General features: G+C 45.4%; 1 protein-coding gene across 3 annotated transcripts in view; it reads left to right on the top strand.

Moving 5' to 3' along the window:
* CACNA1A (calcium voltage-gated channel subunit alpha1 A) overlaps positions 1-27931 on the top strand; it is a 216052-nt gene that overhangs the window by 85261 nt on the left and 102860 nt on the right. For all 3 annotated transcript variants that reach the window (XM_037505963.2, XM_037505964.2, XM_054693304.1), the window contains exons 4-6: positions 14788-14879; positions 17739-17891; positions 21756-21949. In XM_037505963.2, coding sequence (XP_037361860.1) covers positions 14788-14879; positions 17739-17891; positions 21756-21949 — 439 coding nt within the window. The remainder of the gene's footprint in view (positions 1-14787; positions 14880-17738; positions 17892-21755; positions 21950-27931) is intronic.

Here is a 27931-nt window from a genome sequence, read left to right as displayed (position 1 = left end):
CCCTAGGCCATGAGGGGTTAAGTCCCCCACCCCACAATGTGAAGTTTTATTTGAAAAAGACAGCAGAGTGCCCCTGTATCTTGAAGTGAGGAAACCTAGAGAGAAATCAGGCTTCTGCAGAGATCTTTGTCTCAGAAACTTGGGGGGTTACGAGAGGTGATTTAGGCACCCACTGGTGGTAAGCCTTCTTGGACCACCCCACCTTTTATCAGGCATAGTTTTGCCAGGAAAGAGAATTCACCACTAGATGGATTCACGTGAAGAGTCTGTTATAAAGAAATTCCTTGAAGAGGGGGACAGGTTAAAGAAATAGGAAAAGGATGTTGAGTTCCCCAAAGGGAAGTCATTGCAGTCCTTACATTCCTGGAATCCAGTGGAGGCAGAGCTGTGCATGAAGGACTATACTCAGAACCAAGGAGGGAGTATGGAACCAACACTCCACCCACTCACCTTCCCTCCCTCATCTTCTGTTGGCACCTCCCATTGGCCAGGCCCCATCAGGAATTCCACAAAGCAACCTGGGAGATGTAGTCTGTAGGAGCTGGCTTGGCAAGGCACAGAACAAGCTGGAGAATGGACCTTGAGGGCAAATGGGAAATCACCAGCCATGCACCAGACCAATTATATGCCCTCGATTATATAATCCACCCTATAATGCAACTACAGAGCTGCATAATACAGTTGATTTTTAATGATGCACACTTAAAACTTATGTAATGTTACAATGTAATGCTACTCCAATAAAGCATAATAAAAATAAAAATTAGGGGGCCTCCCCGGTGGCACAGCGGTGGAGCGCTGGGTTGCCAAGCTGTCCGCAGCCTCTGCAGCGCTGGTTCAATCCCCGGCTGCTCCCCCGGCCCCGGAGGAGGGTCCCACATGACGCGCAGACCTCTCCTGCCGCCCGCTGCTCCCCTCAGCAGTGTACTTCAGTCCTTCTGCCTGCTCTGCTCCCCGCTCTGGCTCTGGTGAATTCTCTGACCCTCCCTCGCTTCTGACTGTACCCAGTGCGTGTATAAATAAATAAATAAATCTTTAAAAAAAATGAAAATACAAAAAAAATAAAAATAAAAATAAAAATTAGGGTGCATGATTTTTGGACCAGACACGTGGCCTCTTAGATTCTCAGTTTGCTCATCAGCAAAGTGTCAATACCCACCTTCTGTGATGATGATGATGCCCCTGAGTCTTTGAAAGAATAAAACCCTATAAAGTGCCAGTTGATGCCATGATGGGTAATGATTGATTACAGAATGGCACAGCAGAACCAGAAGATAGGGTTCCCTTCTTTCCTGCATAGTGTCCCCTTAGCCAGACCTATGGTGTCCCTCAACAACATTTTCTTCATCTTTAGTCAATGATTAAACAAACCCACCTCTGCTCTGAACCTCTCCCTAATTCTTTGGGATCTATCTATTAAGATGTTGGCAGTAACTTTTATGAACACTTTTCCTTTCAATTTCCTCAGGATCTTCAACTCCACTCCACCTCCCCCTGCCCCAACCCCCACTCCATGGTCTCAGAGAAATCCAGACCCCTTCACTTCTCCAAGACTGCAGAGTACTGCAGAGTAGTTAGAAGTGAGTGGGACATGGCATCAGAACTCAATTTAGCTTTGCTAGCTGTGTGAGATTGGAGCAGTGTCTCAACCTCTGTGGTCTGGAAAGTAGAGGGAATTACATGCCTTCCCTCCTAGAGTCATCATGGGGATTGAATAAAATTGATACCCCCTGGCCCATAGCGAGCACAGATGTTAGCTCTTTCTAAAACTGCTTTTTAAACTTTATATTGAAGTAGAACATTCATGCACAAAGCACACATGTGCCCACACATCTTGAGCAGTTTTCAAAAACTGAGCACAGTGATGTAGCTAATACCCCAAACTAAGAAATAGAACACCCTCAAAACTCTAGAAACCCTTTTTCCCCTACAAACACAGTAACTCCATCATGACCTAGAACAGCATAGATGAATCTCGCTTGAATTGTAAACACAACATGGCTTGCGGCATGCTTTCGTTGAGTTCTTTCCCTCACTTGTGTGTGCGTGTGTGTGTGTGAGAGAGAGAATGTGTGTGTGTGTGTGTGTGTGTGTGAGTATGAGAAATTCATCCACCTTGTGGCTGTAGCTCACGGCTGTGTATGCAGTGTCACCTGTTTCCTTCACTGGTGATGGGCATTTGGGTAATTTCCATGCTGAAGCTACAACAGAGAAACCTTGTCTGCCCTCTCACACTTGTCATCTCATGGCCGTGGCTCATGTTTCTCTGGGAGGTAGTCCTAGGAGTGGAACTTCTCAGTCTAAGAGAGGAATCTGTTTCACTTTAGAGGAAACTGCCTAACAATTTTCCTGAGTAGTGGGACCAGTGAAAGTTCCCACTGGTTGTAGGCAGTTTAGCATTTTTTTTTTTTTAATTTTGATCCAGGAGTGCTTCTCCAAAGGAGGAATCCCCGAAATGTGTGGAAACTCAACTGAAAATGTAGTTGTCCATTTTCTTGAAAGCTTCACTGTATCAGATGTCTCCTTTAGACCCACCAGGCTGTTCTTTTCCTCGGATACTATGCTCTTTACTTGCAAACTTGGACAAATCTCCTTTATTTGGAAGATACCCCATGCCCTCTGATCTCACATGCTCTTCTCCCTTCTTCTCATTTTGGCCTCTCAATGTTGTGATCAGCAAGATAATGAAACTATGCCCTTCAGGAGGCAAGCGACCTGCTAATCTGAGAATCCGCAGGCCTTTGCTCAGCTGCGTTCCTTTCTTGTCACCAACAAACTGCCTCCTCTAGCTCTGGTCTTTTCTAGAATCACTTACCTCGTGCCTTCTGGAGCTTTGCATCTTTTCCTGCTCTTTTTTATTTAAGAAAACACTGTGTTTTAAAGAGCTTCAGGAATCACCCAAAATAGAAGCTTGTCCTTTTGTGCAAATCTCTACTTTAAAGATAAATAAGAGGAAGAACTGTTCCTTGCAAAGGTTAAGGCACTTGAGAGGACCTCATGTGAGTGATAAGAACTTTACATTAAGGAAAGAAAATGCAGGAGAATGTCTGTGTGACCCAGGGTGAGGGGGAGGACTTTTTCAACAGAACTTTGAACACAAACTCTCAGGCAAAACAAACAAACAAAAATACTCAATGAAAAACAATATGTTCAAATAAAGATATAATGGGGGTGGCTTAGGAACCCAACAGTCAACCCAGATCTTGGTTGTACTATTTCCTGTAAATCCTCAAGCAAGTTTCTCAACCTCCCTGGACTTTGGTTCCCTTGTTAATAAAATGGAAAGAACAGTGTCAACCTACGGAGCTCTCAAGAGTTTTAAACCAGTTAATATGTATGAATCATTTAGAGTAGCACCTGGTACATGATAAGAACTCTGCATAGAATGCTGCAAAAATAACTGACCAGGGATTAAATCCAACTTGCTGTCCACTATGGTAGTCCCCTGCCACAAGTGCCTATTTTAAATGTAAACAAATGAAAAGTAAATACAATTTATAACTCAGTTCCTCACACTGGCCACTTATGAGGACTCAAGCCCAAGTGGAGTCAGCGGCTCCTGTGCTGGCTGGTGTAGACTGTACAAGGGAATGTCTACAAGTCCACACAGATAGCACAAGGCCTCAGTAGGAAAACAGGCAAAAAAAAAAGGTGGTCAGGGAAATTAGGGGAAAGAAGTTTGAAAAGCTAATTGATATGTGATACAGTATTCAAGATCATTTGTAATCAGAAGGATGAAAATTAAAGCAGTGTGTATTTCTGTAAGCCTCGTATAGTGGGAAAAATTAGAAAGATGGCCAAGCCAAGGGTTGAGGATGTGGGGATAGAGAAAATTTTTGTCCTGCTCATGGAATGTGGCCTGAGTAGCCTTCAGGAATCACCCAAAATAGTGGCCTTCAGGAATCGTCAGAGCATCATCAGAGGTACAGTGTGGCTAAGTCTAGTCCCACAGGGCCTCCCCAGTGGTGCAGCGGTTGAGCACTGGGTTGTGAAGCTGCCCCAGCCTCTGCAGCACAGGTTCGATACCCTGCTGCTCCCGGCCAGGCCACCAGAGGAGGGTCCCACATGGCGCGCAGACCTCTCCTGCCGCCCGCTGCTCCCCTCAGCAGTGTACTTCGGTCCTTCTGCCTGCTCTGCTCCCCGCTCTGGCTCTGGTGAATTCTCTCACCCTCCCGCGCTTCTGACTGTACCCAGTGCTTGTATAAATAAATAAATAAATCTTTTTAAAATAAATAAATAAATAAATCTTTAAAAAAAAAAAAGTCTGGTCCCACAGCAGTTATGCCCTCAGGCATCACCTCAAGTAGATCTCCCCTGGGTTTCTAAGGAGCAGGTACAAGGATGTTCATTCCAGCTCTGGCTGTGGAACAGAAGCTGGAGGTCACCTAGTGTCCATGCCTGGAGAATGGGATGGTGGGATGGAGCAGCAGCAACCGTGCAGCATGGGCCCAGCAGAAGCCCAGACTGCATGTCAACAGACTGTCCTGGATGGGGCTTAGAAACACGGTTCTGGATGAAAACAGAAAACAACAGCCTGCCCCACTTCCTGCCGTTTATGTAAATTAAAAATACACTCACTTAAAATAAAGCACAGGTTTTGTAAGGATGCACTCCAAAGAGACTGAGTTAAACATTTTATCAGTTACCCCTTGAGGGAGAATGAAAGTAGGAAACAAAGATAGCAAAGAAGGAAGGAGGGAAAGGGGAGGGAGGGAGGAAGGGAAGACAGAAGAGGAGATTATACAGGTCAAAGGTAAAGCTACGCCATGAACTGAGGAGAGTGATTTACTCAACTGTCTGAAGTTGAAGGTTTTAAAAAGAAATTTTGGAAATAGCTTTCCCAAGAGGGGGTAAAAATCAGGTAATGTAAGAATGAACCTGAAGAGGATGTGCAGAAAACAGACTGCATGGGAAGCAATTATGCAATTATGCCCCTAAGTGCCCATCTCAGGAAGATTTGACCTGGGTCCAGAAGAAGCAGGTGCTTCTTCTAACCTGAGGTGGAGGATCTAGGCATTTCCTATCCTCTCGCCTGCTTTCCCACCACACGAACATAAACTTCCTCTCCTGTCTGCCCCTCCCCTCTCAGCTGCTAGCCTACTGTTGACCATGAGGTCTCTTCAAGCCCAGGACCTTTGCACATGTATCATCATCATCTACCTGGCACATAGTTTCTCACCTGCGAATATTTATTGACATCCTGACTGCCAGCCAGCAGAGAAAAATCTAGCTCCTTCATACACTCAGGTTAGTCCAGGCATAAAATTGACTGAAGTCTTGGAAGAGGGAAAGTAGGGTAATCAAATTAACCAGGGGGAGCACAGTGGAAGTGGCAAAGCCAGACTGGAAACCTAGGCACCATATGTTAGCTGTGTGATTGTGGGCAAGTAGCTAGCTTTTCTGGGTCTCAGTTTCTCTGTCAATTAAATGAGAGTAGAACACTTACTTGGTAAAGATACTGGGCCATAAAATGGTATCTCAATAATCTTACACCAGTGAGAATGGCACATATTAAAAAAACTAGCAACAACAAATGTTGGTGAGGCTGTGAAGAAAAAGGAACTCTCCTGCACTGTTGGTGGGAGTGCAAACTGGTCCAACCACTATGGAGAGCTGTGTGGAGATTTCTTGACCTACCAAACATAGAGCTTCCATATGATCCAGCAACTCCACTCCTAGATATTTACCCAAAGGACACAGAAACATCAATTCCAAAGAGCACCTGCACCCCTATGTTTATAGCAGCACTATTTACAATAGCTAAGCTTTGGAAACAACCCAAATGCCCAGAAATAGATGACTGGATCAAGAAGATATGGTCCATATACACCATGGAATATTACCCAGCATTCAAAAAAGATAAACACATGCAATTTGCAGCAACATGGATGGAGCTGGAAGGGATCATGCTCAGTGAAATAAGCCAGAAAGAAAAAGAAAAATACCGGATGGTCTCACTCATAGCAGGAATCTAGAAAACTTAAATAAGGGACCAGGAAAATGAATAACTTTAAGAAAGTGAAAATCAAAATCAACAAAAAACTATGAACCAGAGACACTCTATGGGGGATGGGGGGCGGGGAGGGGAGGGATTGGGGTCAAAATAAGGGGGTTGCGATTGTATGGGGAATATAAAAATAAAATTTATTTTTAAAAAATGGTATCTCAATATATAAAGCACTAAGAACACATTGACAAAGAGAAAAAAAAACTCAGTGAGTGTTGGTTTCTTTTTTTTTTTTTTAAGATTTATGTATTTATGCATACAAGAGCTGGGATACAGGCCAGAGATGCAGGGGGTGAGAGGATTCACCAAAGACAGAGCAGGGAGCAGAACAGGCAAATCAACTGAAATGCACTGCTGAGGGGAGCAACGGGCAAGACAAGAGAGTCTGCTGTGCCATGTGAGTTGCTCCCTGGCAGGGTATCAAACTTGTGCTGCAAAGGCTACAGATTGCTTCAAAGTGTGGTGCTTAAACCCTTGCACCACCAGGGAGGCCCCTGAGTGTTGGTTTCTTCATCAGTTGATTCTGGTATAATTTAGTGGCAAGTGGCAAGGTAAAAATAGATGATGATGGTGATGATGATGATGATGATGAAGGAGGTGAGGGAGGAGAAAACAAGCTTTTATATAGGATTTACTAAATTCCACAGTTCTAAGCACTGATTTATTTATCACATATATTCCCATGCTTATAAAGAAAGTACTATTATCATCCTCATTTTGTAACTCAGGAAACTGAGGCACAGAGATGTTGAGTAGCTTGCCGAAAGCCATGTAGCTAATGAGTAGACAAACCAAACTTTTGGGGAAAAGGACATTATTCACATTACAAGAATTCTAGGGAGCTGGAAGGCTGGTTCCAGAGTTGGTTCAACAGCCCAGTAAGACCTCCAAGGATTCTTTTCCATCTTTTCCCTCCGCCATCATCAGTGTAAGGACTTTCTTGGCAACTTTTACCCCTTGGCCACCTTAGTTCCCAGATATCTGCTCAGCATCCCACGTAGACACAAAAGTGTCATACCAAAGAAGAGATGGGGCTGTCTCCTGCCTTGAGACTCATCTCAGGAAGATGAAACTCTTTCCAAGAAGTGCCTATTGGACTATCACTTGGGTCCTGTTAAGCACACAACTGGGTTATATGGCTGGTGTGCTCTGTCAAGAAGCACCTTGACTCACAAGAAATCCTAGGAATAAAGAGACTATTGGGTCTTTTCTGCCTCTGATGGAAGATGGACTCTGCTCACAAAAGAAGGTGTAGGAATGGCTATTGGGTAAACAGCTATCAGTGTCTTCTTCTGTTCTTTTCCCAGTTTAAGACAAGTTCTGTCTTCTCCCTGGCCTTTCATCTCTTCTAGAATATATAGTTCACCCTTGAACAATATGGGTTTGAACTATGTGGATCCACTTATACATGGATTGTTTCAAATATATATATAAATGTATTATCTCTTCCTTATGACTTTCCTTATAACATTTTCTTTTCTCTATTTTAAGAATAGAGTATAAATTAGGGGGGTGGGGGAGGGAGGGAGGAACGGGGAAAGGAAGGACTAGAGTCAAAATAAGGGGGGGGGTGCAATTGTATGGGGACTATAACCAAAATGAAAATGCATACATTGTGCAAAGATGAAAAAAGATGTAAGAATTATATAAAATAAAATATTTAAATTTAAAAAAGAGGAAATGCAAAGGACAAACAGGCATATGAAAAATGTGCAACATCACTTGTAATTGAGGAAATGTGAATCAAAACTACAATGAGATACCATCTTACACCAGTGAGAATGGCACATATTGAAAAAACTAGCAACAACAAATGTTGGCGAGGATGTGGAGAAAAAGGAACTCTTCTGCACTGCTGGTGGGAGTGCAAACTGGTCCAACCACTATAGAAAGCTGTGTGGAAAATCCTCAATCTGCTAAAGATGGAGTTTCCATATGATCCAGCAATTCCACTCCTAGGTATTTACCCAAAGGACACAGAAACATTAATGCAAAAGGGCAGCTGCACCCCTATGTTTATAGCAGTACTTTGCAATAGTTAAGCTATGGAAACAACCCAAATGCCCCAAAATAGATGACTAGATCAAGAAGATGTGGTACATATACATAATGGAATATTACTCAGCTGTAAAAAAGATAAACTCATGCAATTTGCGGCAACATGGATAGAGCTGGAAGGGATCATGCTCAGCAAAATAAGCCAGAAAGAAAAAGTACCAATGGTCTCACTCATAGCGGGAATTTAGAAAACTTAAATAAGGGACCAGGAAAAAGACTAATTATAATAAAGTAAAAATCAAACTCAATAAGCAACTATAAACCAGAGACACACTACAGGCTGGGAGAAGGGAGTAGGATCAAAACAAGGGGGGTGGGAATTGTATGGGGACTATAACCAAGATGAAAATGCATACATTGTGCAAAAATGAAAAATGATGTAAAAATTATATAAAATAAAAATTAAAAAAAGAATATAGTATAAATTACATATAACATACAAAATAGGTGTTTATAGACTGGTTATGTTCTCAATAAGACTGTGGGTGAATTGCAGGTCATTGGTAGTTAAATCCATTATCAAAATATGTGGATTTTTGATTGCACAAGGGTAGACGGTCAGTGCCCCTAAAACCACATTATTCAAAATTCAACTGTGGGCCTCCCTGGTGGCGCAGCGGTTGAGCGCTGGGTTGTGAAGCTGCCCGCAGCCTCTGCAGCACCAGTTCGATCCCCGGCTGCTCCCCGGCCACCAGAGGAGAGTCCCACGTGGCGTGCAGACCTCTCCTGCCGCCCGCTGCTCCCCTCAGCAGTGTACTTCGGTTCTTCTGCCTGCTCTGCTCCCTGCTCTGACTCTGGTGAATTCTCTCACCCTCCCACGCTTCTGACTGTATCCAGTGCTTGTATAAATAAATAAATAAATCTTTAAAAAAAATAAAATAAAATAAAAAATTAAAAAATTAAAACAAAATTCAACTGTACTCTACTAGTTATCTTTGCTTTCCTACATTTTACTTCTTCATTCATTTATTCAACAGACATCTTTAAGCACCTGTTATAACCAGGCACAGTTTTAGGTACACTGGATATGGCTATGAACAAAACAGTTATTAATTCCTGCCCTAATGGGTAGACATGCCAAAACAGTAACATCCAATTGACCTTTCTGTGATGATGGAAATGTTCTGTGTATGCACTGCTCAGTGGGCCATAGAGCACTTGAAATTTGACTAATATGACTGAGGAACTGATTATCTAATTTAAGGTAATGTAAAATTTATATTTAAATAAAGCTGTGTGGCTAGTGGTACCTTATTGGTTATGGCTACCTTATTGGGTAACATAGCCCTAAAGGCCATGGGATACATCACTGACTTCTGCCTTTTGGTATATAAACATATTCAGTTGTCTCCCACCCTATAAGTCCTCTGTTTTCACCCTCAGGCTGATGTTTCTAATTCCTCTTCTCTTTTCTCTCCAGCCATCAACCATGGTATGACTTCTTAGTGACCTAATGGCATGGGTAATGGATAGTCTTCACCCAATGCCTCTTACTCTACTCTGTGCTACCTTAGAGACCAAGACCTTTCCTTTCTCAAAATGCTTTGAAACTTCACCCCCAAGAATGACACTCTCTGCTAGGTCTTCTCCCACCTCTGTGACTTCACCTGTTTTTTTCACCAATCTCTTTCCTTTTTGTCCCTTAAGATGTAGTTCTTCCCCCACATTCCACTGGGGACTCGGCTTTTATCACGTTACCCATATACCCAGGGATATTTTGTCTACTATAACCCTGTCCTCTACCAACCCTTATTCATTCACCAAATTGTCTGCTAGGTCATGAAAGGTGCTACAGGTACTACAAAAAAAGGTCTCTGCCCTCCTCATGGAGCTGGTGTTCTAGAAGAGGAGGTGAATAATAAATTCAGTGTAATAAACAGCATAATTCCAGAGCATAAAGTGTCTCTTTAGCTAGAGAAGCCAGGGAGATCCTCTCTGAGAAGGCAGAATGTGAACTGTAACTTAAAAGATTTGAAAACAGACATGTAGGTAAAGAGGGGGAGAGGATGGTAGAGTGCTGGCAGTAAAAGGCTCAGCCAATAAACACACACACACACACACACACACACACACACACCACATTACCATGGTGGGAAGAACTTTCCCTGCTGGCAGAACAGAGTGGCCAGAGTGTGGTGGGATAGGATGGAGTCAAGTCATGAAAAGTTTTGTGATTATGATAGAGTTTGCATTTTACTCTAAGCCCAATGGAAACGATAGCAAAGTTTTAATGAGGGGGTTATAGAAAACTGGTATCTCAAACTCAACATGTTAACAATCCAGTTCTCATCTCATTTAAACCTACCCCTTCTTCCGTCTTCCCCAGCTCAACTGATGACAACTCTTTCAGGTAGCCCAGGCCAAAACTCTAGAGTCACCCTTGATTCTTCTGTCTCCCACCTGTGCTCAGTCCTCCCAGTAGGAGCCTGAATGACTCTTTATTGTTTTCCACCTAATGTACACTTTTCCGCTGTTACCTTGTTCACAGCAGCATCCTCAGCCCCTACCTGAGTGCCTGGCTCAGTAAACCTTTCTTGAACAAATCAATGACCATCCCTTGGTTGTTTATTCAGAAACAGGAGACTATTCTTTTCTCTTTCTCCTTCACCATCTCCCTCCCTCCATCCCATCAGCTGTTTGAATAGAAGACTGATGTTCTGGAGTCCTGTGGTCCTGGGTTTGTGTTCTTACTTGGTGTTGTAGACCTCTGTACATTAGTAACTTCTCTGGGCTTTAGTTTCCTCCTCTGTAAAATGGGACTCATCCTGCCAACTGCTGGGATGCAGGGAGGCTGTGATGAGCCCAGGCAAGCTCCCCGGTGCACAGCAATCAATGGCAGCTATATATAAATCGGGGCCTCCTTTGTACTCCCACTGCCTTTGTCCTAGTTCCAGCCCTCATTACACCGGCCTGCTCTTGCGGCTCCCTCCTAACTTCTGCTTCATCACCACCAATCTGTCCTTTCAGCTGTCAGGCTTGTCTTCCCAGCGCCAACCCTAATCATATCCCTCACCTGCTCCAAAGCCTTACATGACTCCCACTGTCCACACGACAAGACCCTTAACCTCCAGTTCACAGCCTCCACCATCCAGTTCACCCAATTTCTCCCCAATCATTTGGAGCCTTTTGCCTCTATAGAGATTTCTTGACTATGGAAGCCTTTCCCTTCCTGCTACCCTTCCTAATTCCTTCTCATCCTTTCATGGAGGGGTACAGAAGAGAATACATATGGGTGCCAACTGAGATTGCACTGGAAAGAAGGGAGGAAGGTCTCAGATTATCTGCTTGGTCAAGTTAGGGCAAGGGCTGTACAATGAAGAAACACAGGCCAGGGTTTAACCCCAGTTCTAAGATTTTGCACAGTGCTGCCTCCCCAGACTTGGACTCTGCAATGATGCTGTCCCCGGCCCTCCCATCTGCATTCATTTCACTCCTGCCTCCTATAGCCCTGAGGTCAGAAGGATTTGTACTTGAATCTCTCACCCGCTTGCTTGGATGGGCATCAGTGGGCAGGGTTAAGTTCATCTCAGCATGATCATTGTGTCCAACACAAGCTAGTCTAGTCCCATCATTGCTCACTTGACTCCCCTTGACCCCCATCTCCTAGCTTATGGCCCTGGTTGCCCCCCAAGAGGGATCTTATTTTCATATAAGTCAGATTGCATCTCTCTTCACCTCAGAACCCTCTGTGGCTCCCACTTCATTCAGAGCAAAAGCCACAGTCCTCCCCAAAGCCCACCAGAGGGATGATCTGCTCATCGCCTTCCTGCCCTCATCTCACTCTAGAGTGAGACACCGGCCACACTGGCCTCTCGCTCTTCCTCGGAACACATGCACTGGCTGTCCCTCTGCCTAGAGTTTCCCCTAACATCTTGGGACAGCACACCCCCTGGCTCTCTTCTCTCTCTTCACTTGCTTTCCTTCCTCCACCGTCTCTTTCTCTAGACCTGACTGTCCAGTAGTTCACCATGGGCCAGACATGGTCACTGAACACCGAACTGAGATTTGCCATGAAGTGTAGAACAGCACCATACATCAGACTCCACCCAAAGAAAAGTATGTCTAATATGTCTTATTAATAGTCCTTCATATCAATGACCTATGGAATTATAACACTTTGGATAGATTGGATTACATAAACTATATTATTGAAATTGATTTCACTTGTTTCTTTTTACTCTTTTTAATATGGCTACTAAGAAGCTTTAAATTTCACACTCTATTCTTACATTTCTACTGGGCAGCACTGGTTTGATCTTCTTAACCCTGAATGAGTTTCCTACCAGGTGGTAAAGAACAATTTACCTTTACCAGGGGTTATGAAAGTCACTACTTCTCTCATCCTGCCCCACGTTCATCCCCTCCCAATTCCCAGGCATTGTTTTTCTCCCTCATCACCATCACCCTGACATCCGGCCTCTTTATTGGGTTTACTTTCATTCTTCCCCACACAGACAGGAATTTCTGTGACTCATGTTTCAGCGCCTGGACAGGGCCTAGCACCTTGTAAGTGCTTAGTTAACATTGTGAAGTGAACTAATGGAGACACACCCAATGCCTGTGGTTTGCTGTGTGTGCCCTAACCTATAGCTTTTATCTACCAAGAAAGAGGAAATTTAGATGCAGAAAGAGAATGATGATGAAAAAGACAGAGTTTGAGGAACCCAAATGAATATGAGAATGTTGGCAGAGGAAGAGAAAAGTAGAGTAAATTGAATGAAGAGTTCTTTGGGGTTGTATGGTGTGGCCCCCGCCTACCTCCAGCTTCGAGGCCCTATCCAAATGTGCACCAGGCACTGTCCAGTTCCTAGTATTTCCCAAATGCCTCCCACCCATCCCTCACCCCCATGATCTCTGTCTCAATCATTCCTCGTGCTGGAAAGTTCTTTCCCCACTGACTGGATTCTTCCTCCTCATATATGTTTGAGACCTCAGCCTGAGCTGGCCTTTCTTGAGCCTGAGACTAGTTCACAGCACCTGCCATGTGCCTCCACTCTGGTGTCTTCCCAGCTCTGAGGACACGTCACACCTGTGTCAGTCATTCGTGGTGTGCATTGTGTGCATTATGTTTTATATCATTCCTCTTCTGTGTCAGCTCATGGGGCCAAGATAGTCTTGTGTATTGCTCTGCTCAGGATGTAGGATGTACTCAGATCACATTTGTTGATGGTAGAAAAATAGATCAACCCAACCTAAAATGTCCACCTCTGCTATAGGAGTAATCTTGAAAAGGAGTTGGGAACGCTTCCTGTCCTAGTTTGGCGTGCCCCAAAATAGACCCTGAAATAAGGGTTCAGATACAAGTGGATCATCTGGGAGGTGTCCCTGGGAAGTGGCAGTGGAAGAGAGAGGAGAGAAGGGGAGAAAGCTGAGTGGCTGGGCAGGTTGCCTCTGTGGCCAGCGGGGCTCATTCTCCTGGGACTCTGTTGAACACACACACCTCAGTTACTAGCAGTGAGGGGTGAGGAGCTGGGCTATGGAGCCACCTACTCCACACAGTCTTTGGATGAAGACTGTTTCCACAAGGACATTCATTTCCTAGGCCTTTCTCTGCTTCAGAGAAGACTCTTGAGAGAAAGATTTTTTTACTGGCTCTTCCGAGAGGCAGATACTGGTTGTTTCAAAGATAAAGTAATGCCAATGTGGTTGTTTCCAGGACACAGTGGTAAGGTCCAGGCCCCTGGACAACACTGAAGATGCTCCCAAATTATTTGCACTCTCACCCTCCTCTTGATGCAGAGCCCTCTGGTGTGGGGCATTTCCTGTCCATCATCTGAACTTCCGATGACAACCTCTTCTGTCATTGCTCTATGGCAGCTCATTCTACATAATTTACCTCAGAAATGGACTCACTGAGGAAACAGGCTTGGGAGGTTTCTAGGGCTGCCTGAGAAGGAGATGCAAGACCCCTGTCTCACCAGCCACACTTCTGCAAGTAAGGTCTTATGATGAGGTCTTCCAGGGAGGTTCAGCAGAAGGCTCATCTGTCCTGTGTTGCCTTGATTCTCACTCCATTTGCCTTTGCAAGAGTGGTTCCTTTTGACCCAAGGTTTGGGGTCTGTACCCGCTTCTGGGGCTCAGCCATCCACACCACCAGGGCCATGTCCATTGTTTGTTTCTAGGTAACTTAGCATATTTCCTGTATGCCAGGGACAGAGTTGACCACTTCATTGTCAGTGCATTTAATCCTACAACCCTTGAGGCATCAGTACCACGGTTATCCCTCTTATACAACAGGGGAAACTGAGGCTCAGAGAAGTGGTTTGCCCAAGGTCACCCAGCTGGGAAGTGACAGAATCTGGATTTGAACCCATACAGACTGAGCTTTCAATACTGAACGACTTTCCTTTTACTTGGTAAAGAGCCCGAACTCCCAAGGGCACTCCCCTGGCCCTGCCTCAGCCACCAACCCATCCCCAAGATCCATTCTGATCATGGGTTGTGAAATATATTGAATATCACCCTGACCTACCCCTAAACCTACCCTTTCTTCCATCTTCCCCCTCTCAACTGACACTCTGTGTACCACAGGGAAGCTTTTATCCCATGAGGCAGGTACTATTAACACTGTTATAGATGAGGAAACTGAAGCCAGAGATGTAAAGTCACCTGTCCTTGGCCACCCAGTCAGTAAATGACGACACTGAGTCCCAAGCACCCTCGCCTTCTGACAGGACCCTGAGTCCCACCCTCTCATTTCCATTGTGGCTTCTTTCTTCCAGCATCTTGGCAACAGTTGGGACGGAGTTTGACCTACGGACGCTGAGGGCAGTTCGAGTCCTGCGGCCACTCAAGCTGGTGTCTGGAATCCCAAGTGCGTGAGTTTCTGACCCCGGCAAGGGGTCTAATCAGGGTTCCCAGGAACACTCTGTTCCCCTCTGCAGACACCTTAGGAAGAGCCCCTGAGTGCTCTTCCATGTGCATCATGGCAGGCTCCTCTTTGGGGAAACTCACCAGGAACCTAGCTGTAGGTCCAGTGAGCCCCTAAAAGCTAGTCAGGAGCCTCATCCATTACCACAGTACCCAGTTATTGAGTCCCTGTTGTCCATCAGGAGCCACACTGAGCATCGCTTATTATCTCATTGCTACTTCCAAGCCTGTGACAATGGACTGTGCCCACATCTCCATTTTATAGGTGGAGAAACTGAGACTCAGAGCTTCTGAATAATTTGAGCAGGGTCAAGTGCTGAGAAGTGGCAGATCTAGGAGCTAGCAAGTGTGACCCAAACCCCAGATATTGGTGACCATCACCATTCATCAACTGCCTATTGTGTACAAGGAGTGTAAAAAGAGCTCTACGTGCAATATCTTAGTTTGTCCTCACCATCATCCAGTGAAGGATCCAGAAGTCTGAGGCTCAGAAAGGTTAAATTACTCACCTGAGTACTTATAGTTGGACAGTGATGAACTCCGAAATCCTTACCTCCTCCATGCTGTTTTTCTCATTCTCCAAGGATGCTTTTGTTCCACTCTCGGGGTGGGTAGAGGGCTGCAATATTTAAGGTCAAGATTAGATTCAGCTACCAAAACAAAACAAAAAAATCAGGGCTGATCTTGTTCTGTCCTGCCTCAGATAACAATTATTATCTATTATTATCATCATTGCTGTGACTAAAGTGCTTACTGTGTGCCAGTAAGTAATACCCTTTCTTTACACTCATTTATCTTCACCTACCCCTGTGAGATAGGTTCTCTAATCATCACCAGTTTACATTTTACTGGCTTCATTGTTCAGGTTCACTGCCACCCACGTGTTAAGATTTCCAGGATCACTGGCAACGTGGTGTTTCTGTAGAATGATGGTGCGTCCACTCAGGTGTCTACAAGTTTCCAGCAGGTGCCTGGACCATGTTAAATTAAGGGCTAGCCAGAGTTAGCACTAAAAAGAGTCTCTTTAATGGCTGCCTGTGATGTGCCAGGTACTTTGCCAGGTATGAACTCTGTCATTTAATCCTGAGAGGAAGGTGCTGTTCTAATCCCCCTATACAGATGAAGAAAACGAGACTCAGAGTGGCCACCTGACCTGCTCAAGATCACATCTCTGGTTAGTAGAGGACTGGGTCGTTGGTAGAGGACTGGTCGTATACAACAGGCAGTTAATTCCCTAGAAGCAGATGTAGGTAAATGTTCAGATGCCACCTGCTTTACTCGGGCAGAGGTGGGAGGCAGGGAATGCTGTCAGGAGAGAGAGAATGAGGGCAGCAGGGTGGGGCAAGGGTGGAAGCCGAGCAAGGATGGTCAGCCTGGCCTCACAGGGCACCCCTGAGTTGTGCACCAGCGCTGTCCTCCCGCGTGAGGCAAGGTGCCGGCCTTTTGTGCTTGGCTGGTTAGTTACTGGGAGTGGGAGGCTGGGAAGCAACAGCACCCAGGTGAGGCGGCTTCTGGTAACCAAGGGTAACTTGAGAGCCATTAACCACTGCTACCCACAGCAGCTGAAGGGCAGGTGACTGGCACGAAGGAGACTCAGGCTGGGCACCGGCACGGGAAGTGTCCAATCCCAACCTTAAGCTCGCACCGTGCTGCCTCCTCAGTGCCACCCTTATGTTTATGTACCTTGGGGGTAGCAGCCCCTCAGGCCACCTTGACAGCATCCCTCTCTTACTGCTGTCAGGAGGCACTGCCGTGGGCTATGCGACGTCCTCATCAAGGTGGACCTGGAGGGTATTATTCTGAGTGAAGTCAGAAGGAGAAAAACATAGATCTAGGATTTCACTGTGTGGTAGATAAAGAAAAAACAAAGGCAAACTTTTAGACTATGAGGACAAAGTAATAGTTCCCAGAAGGGAAGGGGGTGGGTAGGTGATTTGGGTAAAAGGGATCAGTTGTATGGTGAGGGATGAAAATTAGCCTTTTGGTGACGAGCATGATGTAGTAGATACAAATGTTGATAGGTAAGCCCACACACCTGAAACCTAGATAATGTCATAAGCCAATGTCACTTCAATAAAAAAGAAAGGAGGGGGAAGGGCAGGAGGGTAAAAGGAAAGGAGAGAAAGGAGGTTAGGAAAAAAGCAAAGCTTGGAAACTTACAACTGGAGGTTTTCTTAACATCCAGCACAGTGGTTCCAAGCACAGGCTCTGACATTGCTCAGATTGTGATTCAGACCCTGCCTCTGTTCTTCCTCGTGCCTGTGGGTGATCACGACACCTCTGAGCCTCGCTTCCCACCTCTGTAAAATGGGCATAGCTCCACATTTGCGTCCACCACGTGAGGTCCTCGCTTTAGCAGCACGAATGAACTATTGTCTGGTTTCTCAGGGCTGAAATGGGTGTTGACTGCTTCCCATGCAGGGGAGCAACTAGGCTTTGTGGAGCCTTTGCGTGGGTTAGGAAAAGACACCCCCTCTTGGGGAAAAAAAAACTGGAGAAATTAGTGAAAGCCACTCAACAGCTGGGAACATGGCTCAGAAAGCTACAGCTTCCACCCCATTCTTGCCCATCCAGTGGACAGCATATGTAAAATACATTTCTAAATATTTCACATTGAAAAGTTCTTTGAAATATTACGAGGGATTGTTCTATTCATTGTAATGACCAGTCTCTGTGTGGCCCTTTATCTTCCTTCACCATGGCCCTATGCCTGTGCTCTGGGGTCCCTGGGGAGGTGCCTGGGGTGTGGGGTTGGGGGGCACCTGCTCATATGGCCATGGGCCCTCTCTCTGTGTTTCCCCAGGTTTACAAGTCGTCCTGAAGTCGATCATGAAGGCAATGATCCCCTTGCTGCAGATCGGCCTCCTCCTATTTTTTGCAATCCTTATTTTTGCAATCATAGGGTTAGAATTTTATATGGGAAAATTTCATACCACCTGCTTTGAAGAGGGGACAGGTAGGTCTGAGGCTCATGACTTGGTTATTGTTGTTCCAGTTTTCCTCCCTTAGGGACAATCTCCTGGGGGGATATGTAGCGATTTGCTTCTTTCTGCTGCCAGCTGGAAGAACCTCCTTTTAAACGCACTGCAGTGTAGGCAGGGGGACAAATAGCCCCTGAGGTCTTGGATGTTGCTAGGGCCTAGTGCTGGGATCTCCCAGAAGCTGCCCCAAGGCTCAGTGATTTCTTTGGGAATTGATCCCCAGAAAGTGCCATGGTGGGTGGGGGCAGTAATAAAACAGGGAAGGGAAGACATCTAGTAAAGGGGTTTATCCAGCAGACCACCAGTGTAGGCACCCAGGACTCAGACCCACTGGGCATCTCTGGGAGACAGGGGAGGACACACAGCTCGGAGCCATCCCACAGGAGGGTTGAGGAAGCCGGGGCACTCATCCTCTGACTTCTGTCCAACAATAGCAAGGTCTGCCCCAGATGGGTATTAATGTCCTGGCACAGCTGCACACTGGCGGGAGCAGGCGGTGGAGGTGTTTTCAGGGAGCGAGGACAGAAAGGGGCAGATGACGATGGGCTGTGTGCGACCTCAGCCTCTGCTGAGTTCCACCGCGGGAAGAAGGTGAGGGCAACATTACTCTGAAGGAAGGGGTGTGATGGCTGTGCGGGTGCCCCCACACACACTGCAGGAGGGAGGATAGAGGATGGCTTCTCCTGGTCTGCCCCAGAATTTGCCTGAAGACACCCCAACTGGGAGTCTTGGCACCAGCCAATCACTGCGAGAAGCCTTTGTGTAGATTAGGAAAAGACGCCCCCTCTTGGGGAAAAAACTAGAAAAATTAGTGAAACTCACTCAACACTGTGCAGCGCCCAGTGCCCATGAGGCTGGGTCAAGAAGAGTGGGGGTGGGCAGGCGGGAGAAGGTCAGAGGGCAGGAGGCAAACCCCAGGGACTTGGCTCTGAACCGCAATGTGACAGGATGGTGGCCCTGCCCCCCACACATCAGGGCCCCAGCTCCAGGTACATTTTCAGTTAAACCCGCTGCTGTCCGAACTCGGGCTGTCCAAACTTACTCTCTGAAGCCCAATAACAAAATGGAGTTGAATAAGGAGGAAACCTGTGTCTCAATATTTGGTGCAGACCTCCTGAATGGCTTTGCCAGTAGGGAATGAAGGCCACCGTGAATCTAGGGAGTGGACCAAGTGGACAGTGAAGCCAAAGGGGGCTCCCTGTGGGGAGGGCAGTTTCAGGTCTGTCTTATTGGGAAGAAGATCTGTCTCAGAGTAACTTCCTGCCCACCTTCTCCACCCAGTGACCCCCAAATGGCCCAGCCATCTCCCAGACTTCCCCAGATGGGAGGAAAACCCAGTAAGGAAGATTGATTTGGGATGCTTTTTTTCCCTTCTTTTTCTCTTACTCCTCCTGTCTCCTCTCCTGGGCCTGTGAAGTTTGCTCAATATGGGATGTCCTAATTATTTCTTTCCCTGATGAAGAAGGTGTTAATTGAGGCAGAACTATTTCTGCACTTGGCCTCGTCACCTAAGTGGAAATGTGAGAGGAAGGGATACAGTGAGGGCCCCTTGGAAAGATGGGCCCAGAGCAGAAAAACCAGGCTCCTGGATACTAGGTTTGGTCTGGGTGTTATTTTTTTCATTCCAGCCGAGAGGACAGGAGACTGGCTTGGGTCTGAGTGGGGCTGGGAGGGGGCAGACGTGGGTGGGGCAACTGGAGGGTAGGAAGCCTTGATTTAGGAGGATGACTGAAAAGCTCACAATTAAAAATATAAGGCGTGTGAGTAAGAGACAGATATATACAGACACCCTGGCAGCAGGTTAATTTTAAAATATATTTATAACCAAATTCCTCAGACTCTCGGGACGATTGCTTTTCTAGAAGCAGCCCTCAGAGTGTTTCATGTCGGTGGGGGGTGGGGGGGGAGTTGAGGGAGGATGGCAATCGAGAACACAACTGGGCAACTCTGCTAAAGATAGACAGGTTCTCGGTTGCAGTGCCGTTCTTACGAGGAGCTTGACTCCTGTGCGCCCGGCACAGGGTTTAGCTCTCAGAGACACGCAGGGATAAAGTGGAAGGCTTTCTGCTTTCCAAGAGCTTCCTGAATAGTTTGAGAGAAAACCCCTCATTTGCATACAGTTCTTAGCAGTGACGGCTAATGCAAGGTTTTATCCCTCGCCAAATATGAACATTCCAGATTTATTGGAGCCCTAAGGGAAAGAGGGCTCAGCTCGCAGGGGCCACTCCATGGCGGGTAGGAAGCCAGCCAGGCTCAGACACAGGGTGGAGACAGAGAAGGTTCCTGACAGAAGCGACCTTCCCAACAAACAGTAGTCTTCATTTATCATGGGAGCCTCTGGGCTTTTTTATCCTTATCCTGAGCCTTCTGTTTTAAAAGATTTTGCCTTTCAACCTGTGTTTTCTAAAGCATATTCCTGTACTATATCCAGTGTGAGTGGAGAAGGTGTTTCCAGCAACATAAACTAGTGGCCCCAGTGGTCACCACTTTCCAAGCAGCAGTGTCACTTCCGAAAGCAGTGGAGGGAGTCTACGTCTTATCATGACCCAGAGTTTCCATTTCACTGTAGCTTCCAATAAGCCACGCATGCCATCTTGGTTTATTTCTCTCTGTGTGCTGAGAGGAGCTAGGGGGTGGATACTGCATAGCTTGTAGCACATACATTGAAATGTGGGGAGCTTGAGTTTACACACTTGACTGTTTGTTTGGCAGACAATGTCACTCTTTGAAAACCTTCAAAAATGTCACTCACTAAATAAAGTCCTCTCCTACATGCTGCTCTGGTTCAGTGGGGAAGGTCAGGGATGCGTGTGTTGATGGAAGTCTCTCTCCTCGTCCCTCCCCATCAACACCTTTGAATTCAGACTGGACCTTTAGCACCCAGCCCAGCATCATTGGGAAGCTGTCTTATACTTCCCTGCAAATGGAGCGTCCATTGGCACAAGTGTCTTTCCTGGTGGCATTTTCACAATCTGTCTCCTGCTATTTGGGGAGAAAGCTTAGCTCCTATGCCTAAGGGTAAGAACTGTGTGTACTGGTCTCCCTCGCCCCCAGAACAGCTCCCTGAGCCCGGTACATCTCAAGAAAAAAAAAATCAGTCAGACTACAGGAAAATAACACAACAGATTAACAAATATGTCCTAATGGAAGTCTGGAGAACCCTGTACCCAACCACCTCACAATGCACACAGCAGCACATTTACCAAGTCAAGTGTATTGGGACCAAAAAGTGTATCTCAACAACAGATTTCTAAGGACAGAACAATATAAAACACATACTCTGATCACAGTGCAGTAAAGCTGGAAATCAGTAACAGAAAAAGATAACTCTTAAAGTGTTTGGAAATTAAGAGAAATTATCTATGGATGGAATTATTTGAGGTTTGTTTTAAAACTATTCTGGCTGCAAAGCAAAGTGTGGGGAGGGGATATAGATGGCATAAATTAGTCCTGAGTTAGTAAGTGTATCTATTTGACAAGTTTTTCTAAAAAGGTATATTTCTTAGTTATCCACAGGTCAAATAAGAATAGACATTGTCAAGTATTTCACTTGAACAATGATGAAAAAATGCATGACAAAATTTATGAGATGCAGCTAAAGCCATATTTAAAGGGCAGTGTAGTCTTAAAGTTTATTATCTCTAAAGCTTAGGAAAAGTAACAAAACTTAGAGAAGAAATGAATGAAGTTGGCAATGGTGAATCAACAAAGCCAAACATTGGGTTTGTTTAAAAAAAAAAAAAAGACAGATAAATTAATTAGTTTTGAAAAAATAGCCATTTTTGTTCCAACAGCATCGAATCCTCACTGGTGCTTCTGTCTTCCCTTCCCTGACATAGATGACATTCAGGGGGAGTCTCCAGCTCCATGTGGGACAGAGGAACCCGCCCGCACCTGCCCAAATGGGACCAAATGTCAGCCCTACTGGGAAGGGCCCAACAATGGAATCACTCAGTTCGACAACATCCTGTTTGCAGTGCTGACGGTTTTCCAGTGCATCACCATGGAAGGGTGGACTGACCTCCTCTACAATGTAAGTGATGCGGGTTCAGCAGGAGATGGGCCTGTGGGGCAGCCAGCTCCTGAGGCTGCAGCAGCAGGACGCTGAGCCAGAGAGGCAGCTCAGGAACAGCACAGCCCCAGGAGGCCCCCCGGGACGTGGGAATGGGAGTTGATCAGAGTGCTAAGGTGGAGGAAGGCCCCTCAGGGCATGGAGATCTAGAGGATACAGGGTTCCTGAATAACATTTGTGTAAGTTTTTCAAGATAATTGTAGGTTTTTGAAAATATAAAGATTGTATGACTCATAAACCAACATAGATAAGATGGAATAATGTCTTGGGCCTATGCAAGGGGGCTCTGACCTGGGGTCCTCACTGGCCCTCCTCCAACCACAGCCCTCATTATGGAGTGAGAAGGGCACAGGTCCACCAAGATATGGTACCTGCCCCCCACTTTCTCAACCATGCACTGGGTTATCCAGCACCCTAGAGTCTCCTGCCCAAGTCCCAATTACAGGGACTTGTCTGAGATTCTTCCTTGGTGTGTTCTCCAATTGGGCTGTCTCATGTGTTTGTGCATGAAGACCCCTGCACCCAGGCTGACAGACCCATGAGTGGGAGAAGGTGGCAGGCCATGGTCAAGAGCCGAGTCTAGCTCTCCCCACACCATGAACCAATGCAAATGTCCAGTGTTCAGATTCCATCCTGACCTCCCAAGTGCTTACAAAAGAATGTTTGTAAAGGAGAAGCATATTAGCATATTTTATTTAGTAGCTTTTAAATATTTACACAGAGTACTCTTGTCCTAGGTCTTAAAAAAATCTTAAGAACAAATCTGAAAATATGTAAATAGGCACTCCCTACCTGCCCCACTTCCACCCTGTTTCCCACTGCCTATCCTGGGGCTCTTCCGTACTCTTACTGCCAGTTAAGGTTCTAGCCAAGCAAGGTTCTGACCTACTAGGGAAGCAATACTAGGCTTCTTCCTTCCTGGCAGAGGAGCTGAACTTTCTTCCATGTCATGGTAAATGTTCCTTAAGGAATGTTCCCGTTTGGAAAAATGGAGGAGGGAGAATCTACTCTTTGATCAATGGCTCGTTTAGAGTGAGGTTGAGAGTGCAGCTTGGAAGTGAGCAGCAAAACTTGCTGCCATGGACAGTTGTTCATGACATGCACTGCACAAGTCCAAGTCTCTGAGTCTGTTCACATGGTAGACGACATAGCATTCTGTTGTTACTATGATAATTTATTGACAAACATAAAGGATGTGGGATAAGAACATGGTGTTCTAATTTGCATGAAGACCTCAACTCTTTAGAATCTCCAGGAACAGCAGCACATCTGGGAGACATGCAGGCTCTCTTCTGGGCCTCACCTGCACACAGGATAGGCAGAAGGTTACATCCAATGGACCAAAGCTGCCCCATAAAAATGCCCCAGCATTTCTAGGATGTTTCTTTACAAAGCTAAAGTGAGGAGATGAGTGGAAGCTTCAGGAGAAAATATACTCTCCTGGGGCTAAAACAGAGGTGGGAGGCAAGAAGAATGGGAGCTCTGGCAGAGAGAGGGGGTGGGGGTCAAGAACTGAGGAAAGTGTGAATTTGAAAATGGGTTATGTCACCATGTTGGGGGTTCAGAGGAAGATACTGGGACTGTTCTTGGTGGTGGGAGAGGAAGTATGAGCAGAATCATGTAGAACCATTATCTGAGAGTATGTTTGTGCTGGAAGTTTAGAGCTGAGCTGTCTTGGGGTAAGCAAGCCTAGAAAAGTAGTTGAGAGCACAGTCAGGACCCAGGCTATCCAGGTTCCCACTCCATTCCACCACTCCCTTGCTGGGCAACACTGGGCAAGTCACTTGGCCTCTATGCCTCCATGTCTATGTATGCAAAAGGAAGAGAAGCACAGACCTGCCTCACAAAGCATGAGAACTGACAGTGTTTAGAACAGTGCCTGGTCCCCTGTTTAGGTCAAATCCTCCACCCCGACAGGTGCTCCTTTTAGAAACACATCAGAATTTTTTTTTGAATTTTTTTTCTGAGTTTTTTTTCCATAAAAACTCCAGCAACACCTGAGGAAATGGTTTGTCCCATGATACTCCCCACCCTCACCCCACTGGTAACTACCACTAACTTGGAGCAGCCTTCTAGCATTTTCCATGTACTTCTGACCCACTGTCATCCTTTGGGTAGAAACCCAAGCAGTGCTTGGGCCTGATGTGAGCCCAGAGATGTGGTTCTCAATGTGGGGAAATCCTGCTGCCCCAGGGCCACTTGGCAATGTCTGGAGACATTTTTAGTGAGGAGACAGTGGGGGCCTGGGGATGCTGCTCAACACCCTGCATTGCCCAAGATGTCCCCCAGCCCCCCAAATGGAGAAGACTCTGGGGGCAGATCCTTTCTGCCTCTTCCAGCTTCTGGAGGTTACTGATAATCCTTGGTTTGTAGAGTCTCTGCCCTCCACCAAACCCTGTCTCCATACTGCCACCTTGTTCATGTTGGATTAAGGGTTCACCCTACTCCACCTCATCTGCAACAAACCAATTTCCAATAAGGTCACATTCTGAGGTCCTGGAGTTTAGAATATATCTTCAACATATCTTTTTTAAATCTGTCTTTCATAACACCTCCAAGATAAACTACCTACACCTGAATCCTTGTCTGGGAATCTCCCAAATTAATCCCTCCCCTCCTCTCCCCACTGAACCAACAAAACCAGTAAAGGCAGGACCAAGGTGAGTCTCTGAGTTAATGGTGAGGACAACTTCTCTGGATTCATTTGTTTCCTCCCTTGCGTTCTGCCATCTGCCAACCCTGCCCGGGCCTGTTCGAGCATGCCCCTCGTTCTCTTTCTGTCACAGGCAGGCACTGTGTCTAAAATCTTTGGTTTCTATCCCTATGCTAGAGCCTAGGCCTTTGAGTGTGGCCTCGCTGGAAGCTGTCATGGGTTCATGGGAGGGAGCCAGATGCACCTGCTCCAAACATCTTAGACTCCGTGGGCACAGATGCCACCTACCTGGGTAGACAGTGTTCCACAAATCCAAGTCCTTGCCCAACATCACTGAAATCCATTCCTTTAATCTATAATTATTTATTCAGTGCATATTACGCACCAGGAAATGATCAGGATGATTGGGACACCTAAATGAAGAAGACAGACAAAAATCTCCACCCTGGTAGTGGAGACTGACGTAAACAATAAACATGGTAAACAATAAGCTACTTATAAAGTAGGAGATAGAGTGTAAGCAGATGTGTAATAAGGAACAGGGTGACTTGCCCTAGGGAGCCCAAGAAGACAAGTGATGGAAGCCAGGGTCTAAGGTAGGTCAGGAAATCAGGGCAGGGTCCTCGGAGGAGGTGGCATCCACAGAGAAGACAGTGTTTTGGGAAAGCGCATTCTTGGCAGCCTCGCCTATATCGTGTGCTCATGCCCCTTCAAGCTTTTCTCATTTTCAGTTAGTTTCCTTTCTTTCTCCCTTTGTCTTCATGCTTAAAGTACCTTTTGGAAAAAGCCTAACTTCAGCTAGTCAGCAATGCTGTTGAAAGTTTATATCAGGATGTGCACCCCAGCATTATATTTATAAAAATAGAATAAGCAACTGGTTAAATGCCGTATGGTCCCTCCATATGATGGAATATCATGTCATCATTCAAAATCATCTGCTGGAAGAGTATTTAAGGATGTGGGGGATGTAATGATGAGGGGAATGGGGAGATTGATTTTAAAAAAGGATCAAGGTGAGATAAACCTATGTCTCAGGCAGTTTGGGCTGCCATTACCAATCTGTTAGGCTGAGATTTGCAGAATCACAGAAGTGTGTTTTCTCATAGTCCCAAAGATGGAAGTCTGAGATCAGGGTGTCAGAATGGCCACCTTCTTGCTATATCTTCACATGGTAGAGAGATGAGGGGACCACTCTGGCATCTCTCCCTTTAAGGATACTAATCCCATCAGGAGGGCCCCACTTACATGACCCAATTACCTCTCAAAGGCCCCATCTCCAAACACCATCACATTGGGGCACTGGGTCTCCAACATTTAAATTTGTGGGGTACACAGTTCAGACCATAGCACCTTATCTCAAGTATGTAAATTTTAAAATATAAGTACAAAAAAATAGATTGGAAGATTCATGCCAAAATTGCCTCTAGGTAGTAGGATTCAGATATCTTTATTTTCTTGCTACCTCTCCATATTGTCAAAGTTTTCTACAATGAGCACTATTTACTTTTATCATCAGGGAAAATATTTAAACTTGTTTTACTAAACATTTAGGAGGGAAAAAAGGAAACCAGGAGAAAGGACAGAAAGGCAGCAAAATAATTACTTTCTGGTGTCCACTGTGTGGGGTACTCTTATCTCACATAATCTATCCAGAGAGTCTACACCAAAATAAATGATTGGTTGATTGACATAGCAATGTTATTTTGTTATTAAATGAACGAATTGAATGAAGAAGAGACAAATTTGCTTATAGAAGAATTCCAGTTACTATTCTAGATACTCCCTCTCCCTCCAGGATAGAGCTTAACCTCCCCCACTTTGAGGGTGGGCTGGATTTAATGGCTTACTCCCAAAGGATGAAGCAGGAAAGGGGAAATGTTTTACAGTGGAGAAACCTAGCACACAGCACACTAGCCAAGTGACTGAAGGTTGACATCCCCAGAGGACATGTACCCCAGAGGACATGACCCTTGGTTTGATATGGTGAGGAAGGAGCCCCACCTCTTGGTTTTCTTCTCCAAGGCACATAACCCCAGTTTAATCATGAGCAAAACCTCAGACAAACCCAGATTGGAGCGCATTCTGCAGGATACCTAGCCAGTCCTTCTCAAGCCTGTCAAGGTCATGATGAGGCAAGAAACTGTCGCAGACAAGATGAGCCTGAGATATGATGATGAAATGCAATGTATGGTCCTGGAACAGAGCAAGAACATTAATAGGAAAACTGATGGCATCATTTAAAAAGTTTGCTTTTTACTGTACCCCATTTTACAAATCAGTCTCAGAGTTGCGAGAACTTCCCAAGGATGCCCAGCCAAGGAGTGGTGGTACCAAACTCTGTGAGAGAAAGGGGAGGGGAGGGGAGGAGAGAGGGAAGGAGGAGAGGGAGAGGGAGAAGGATGAGAAAAAGAGGGAAAGAGAGAAGAAAGGGAAGGAGGAAGGAGCAGTTTAATTTTTAAAGGAGTAATTTCCTAAAATGCTCACTGAAATCTGGGGCAAAATAGAGTAAAGATTGAGAGCAGGAATCTGACATTTTTTTTTTCGGTTTTATTGAAATATAATTGACATAAAACACTACATATGTTTAGGGTGTAGAGCACAGTGATTTGACATACATTATTGCAAAGTGATGACCACAGTAAGTTTAGTTAACATCCATCATCTCACTTAGTTGCCAAAAAAAATATTTTGGGTGTTTTCAGGGGATGAGAATTTTCAGAACGTACTCTCTTAGCAACTTTCTGATATTCTATACAACAGTATCAGCTGTAGTCATCATGTTTTATATTTCATCCCCAGTACTTATATTAAAATTGGAAATTTGTACCTTATGACCACCTTCACCCAATTTCCCCACCCCCACCTCTGGTAACTGCAAATCTGGTCTGTTTTTAGTTTTTGGTTTATTTTGATATATAAATGAGATTGTGCAGATTAGTCTTTCCTGTCTGACTTATTTCACTTAGCATAATGCCCTCAAGGTCTACCCATCTTGTTGCAACTGACAGGGTTTCCTTTTTAAGGCAAATATTGTGCTATTGTGTATGTATGCCACATTTTCTTTATTCATCCATTGATGGACAATGAGATTGCTTCCATGTCTTGGCTGTTGTAATACTGCAGTGAATATGGGGCTGCAGATCTCTTCAACAAAGCAATTTAGTTTCATTTAGATACAGTCATACTTTGCATAATGATGAGAATGTATTCTAAGAAATGTGTCCTTAGGCAATTTTTTGTCATTGGGTAAAGATCATAGAGTGTCGCTGCATAATGCAGATGGTACAGCC

Source organism: Talpa occidentalis, unplaced genomic scaffold (genome assembly GCF_014898055.3).
Source record: "Talpa occidentalis isolate TD23 unplaced genomic scaffold, MPIMG_talOcc4v2.1 talOcc4.12, whole genome shotgun sequence".
Taxonomy (NCBI): Eukaryota; Metazoa; Chordata; class Mammalia; order Eulipotyphla; family Talpidae; genus Talpa; species Talpa occidentalis.
The sequence above is the reverse complement of the archived record's forward strand: the minus strand, read 5'-3'. Positions and strand labels throughout refer to the sequence as shown.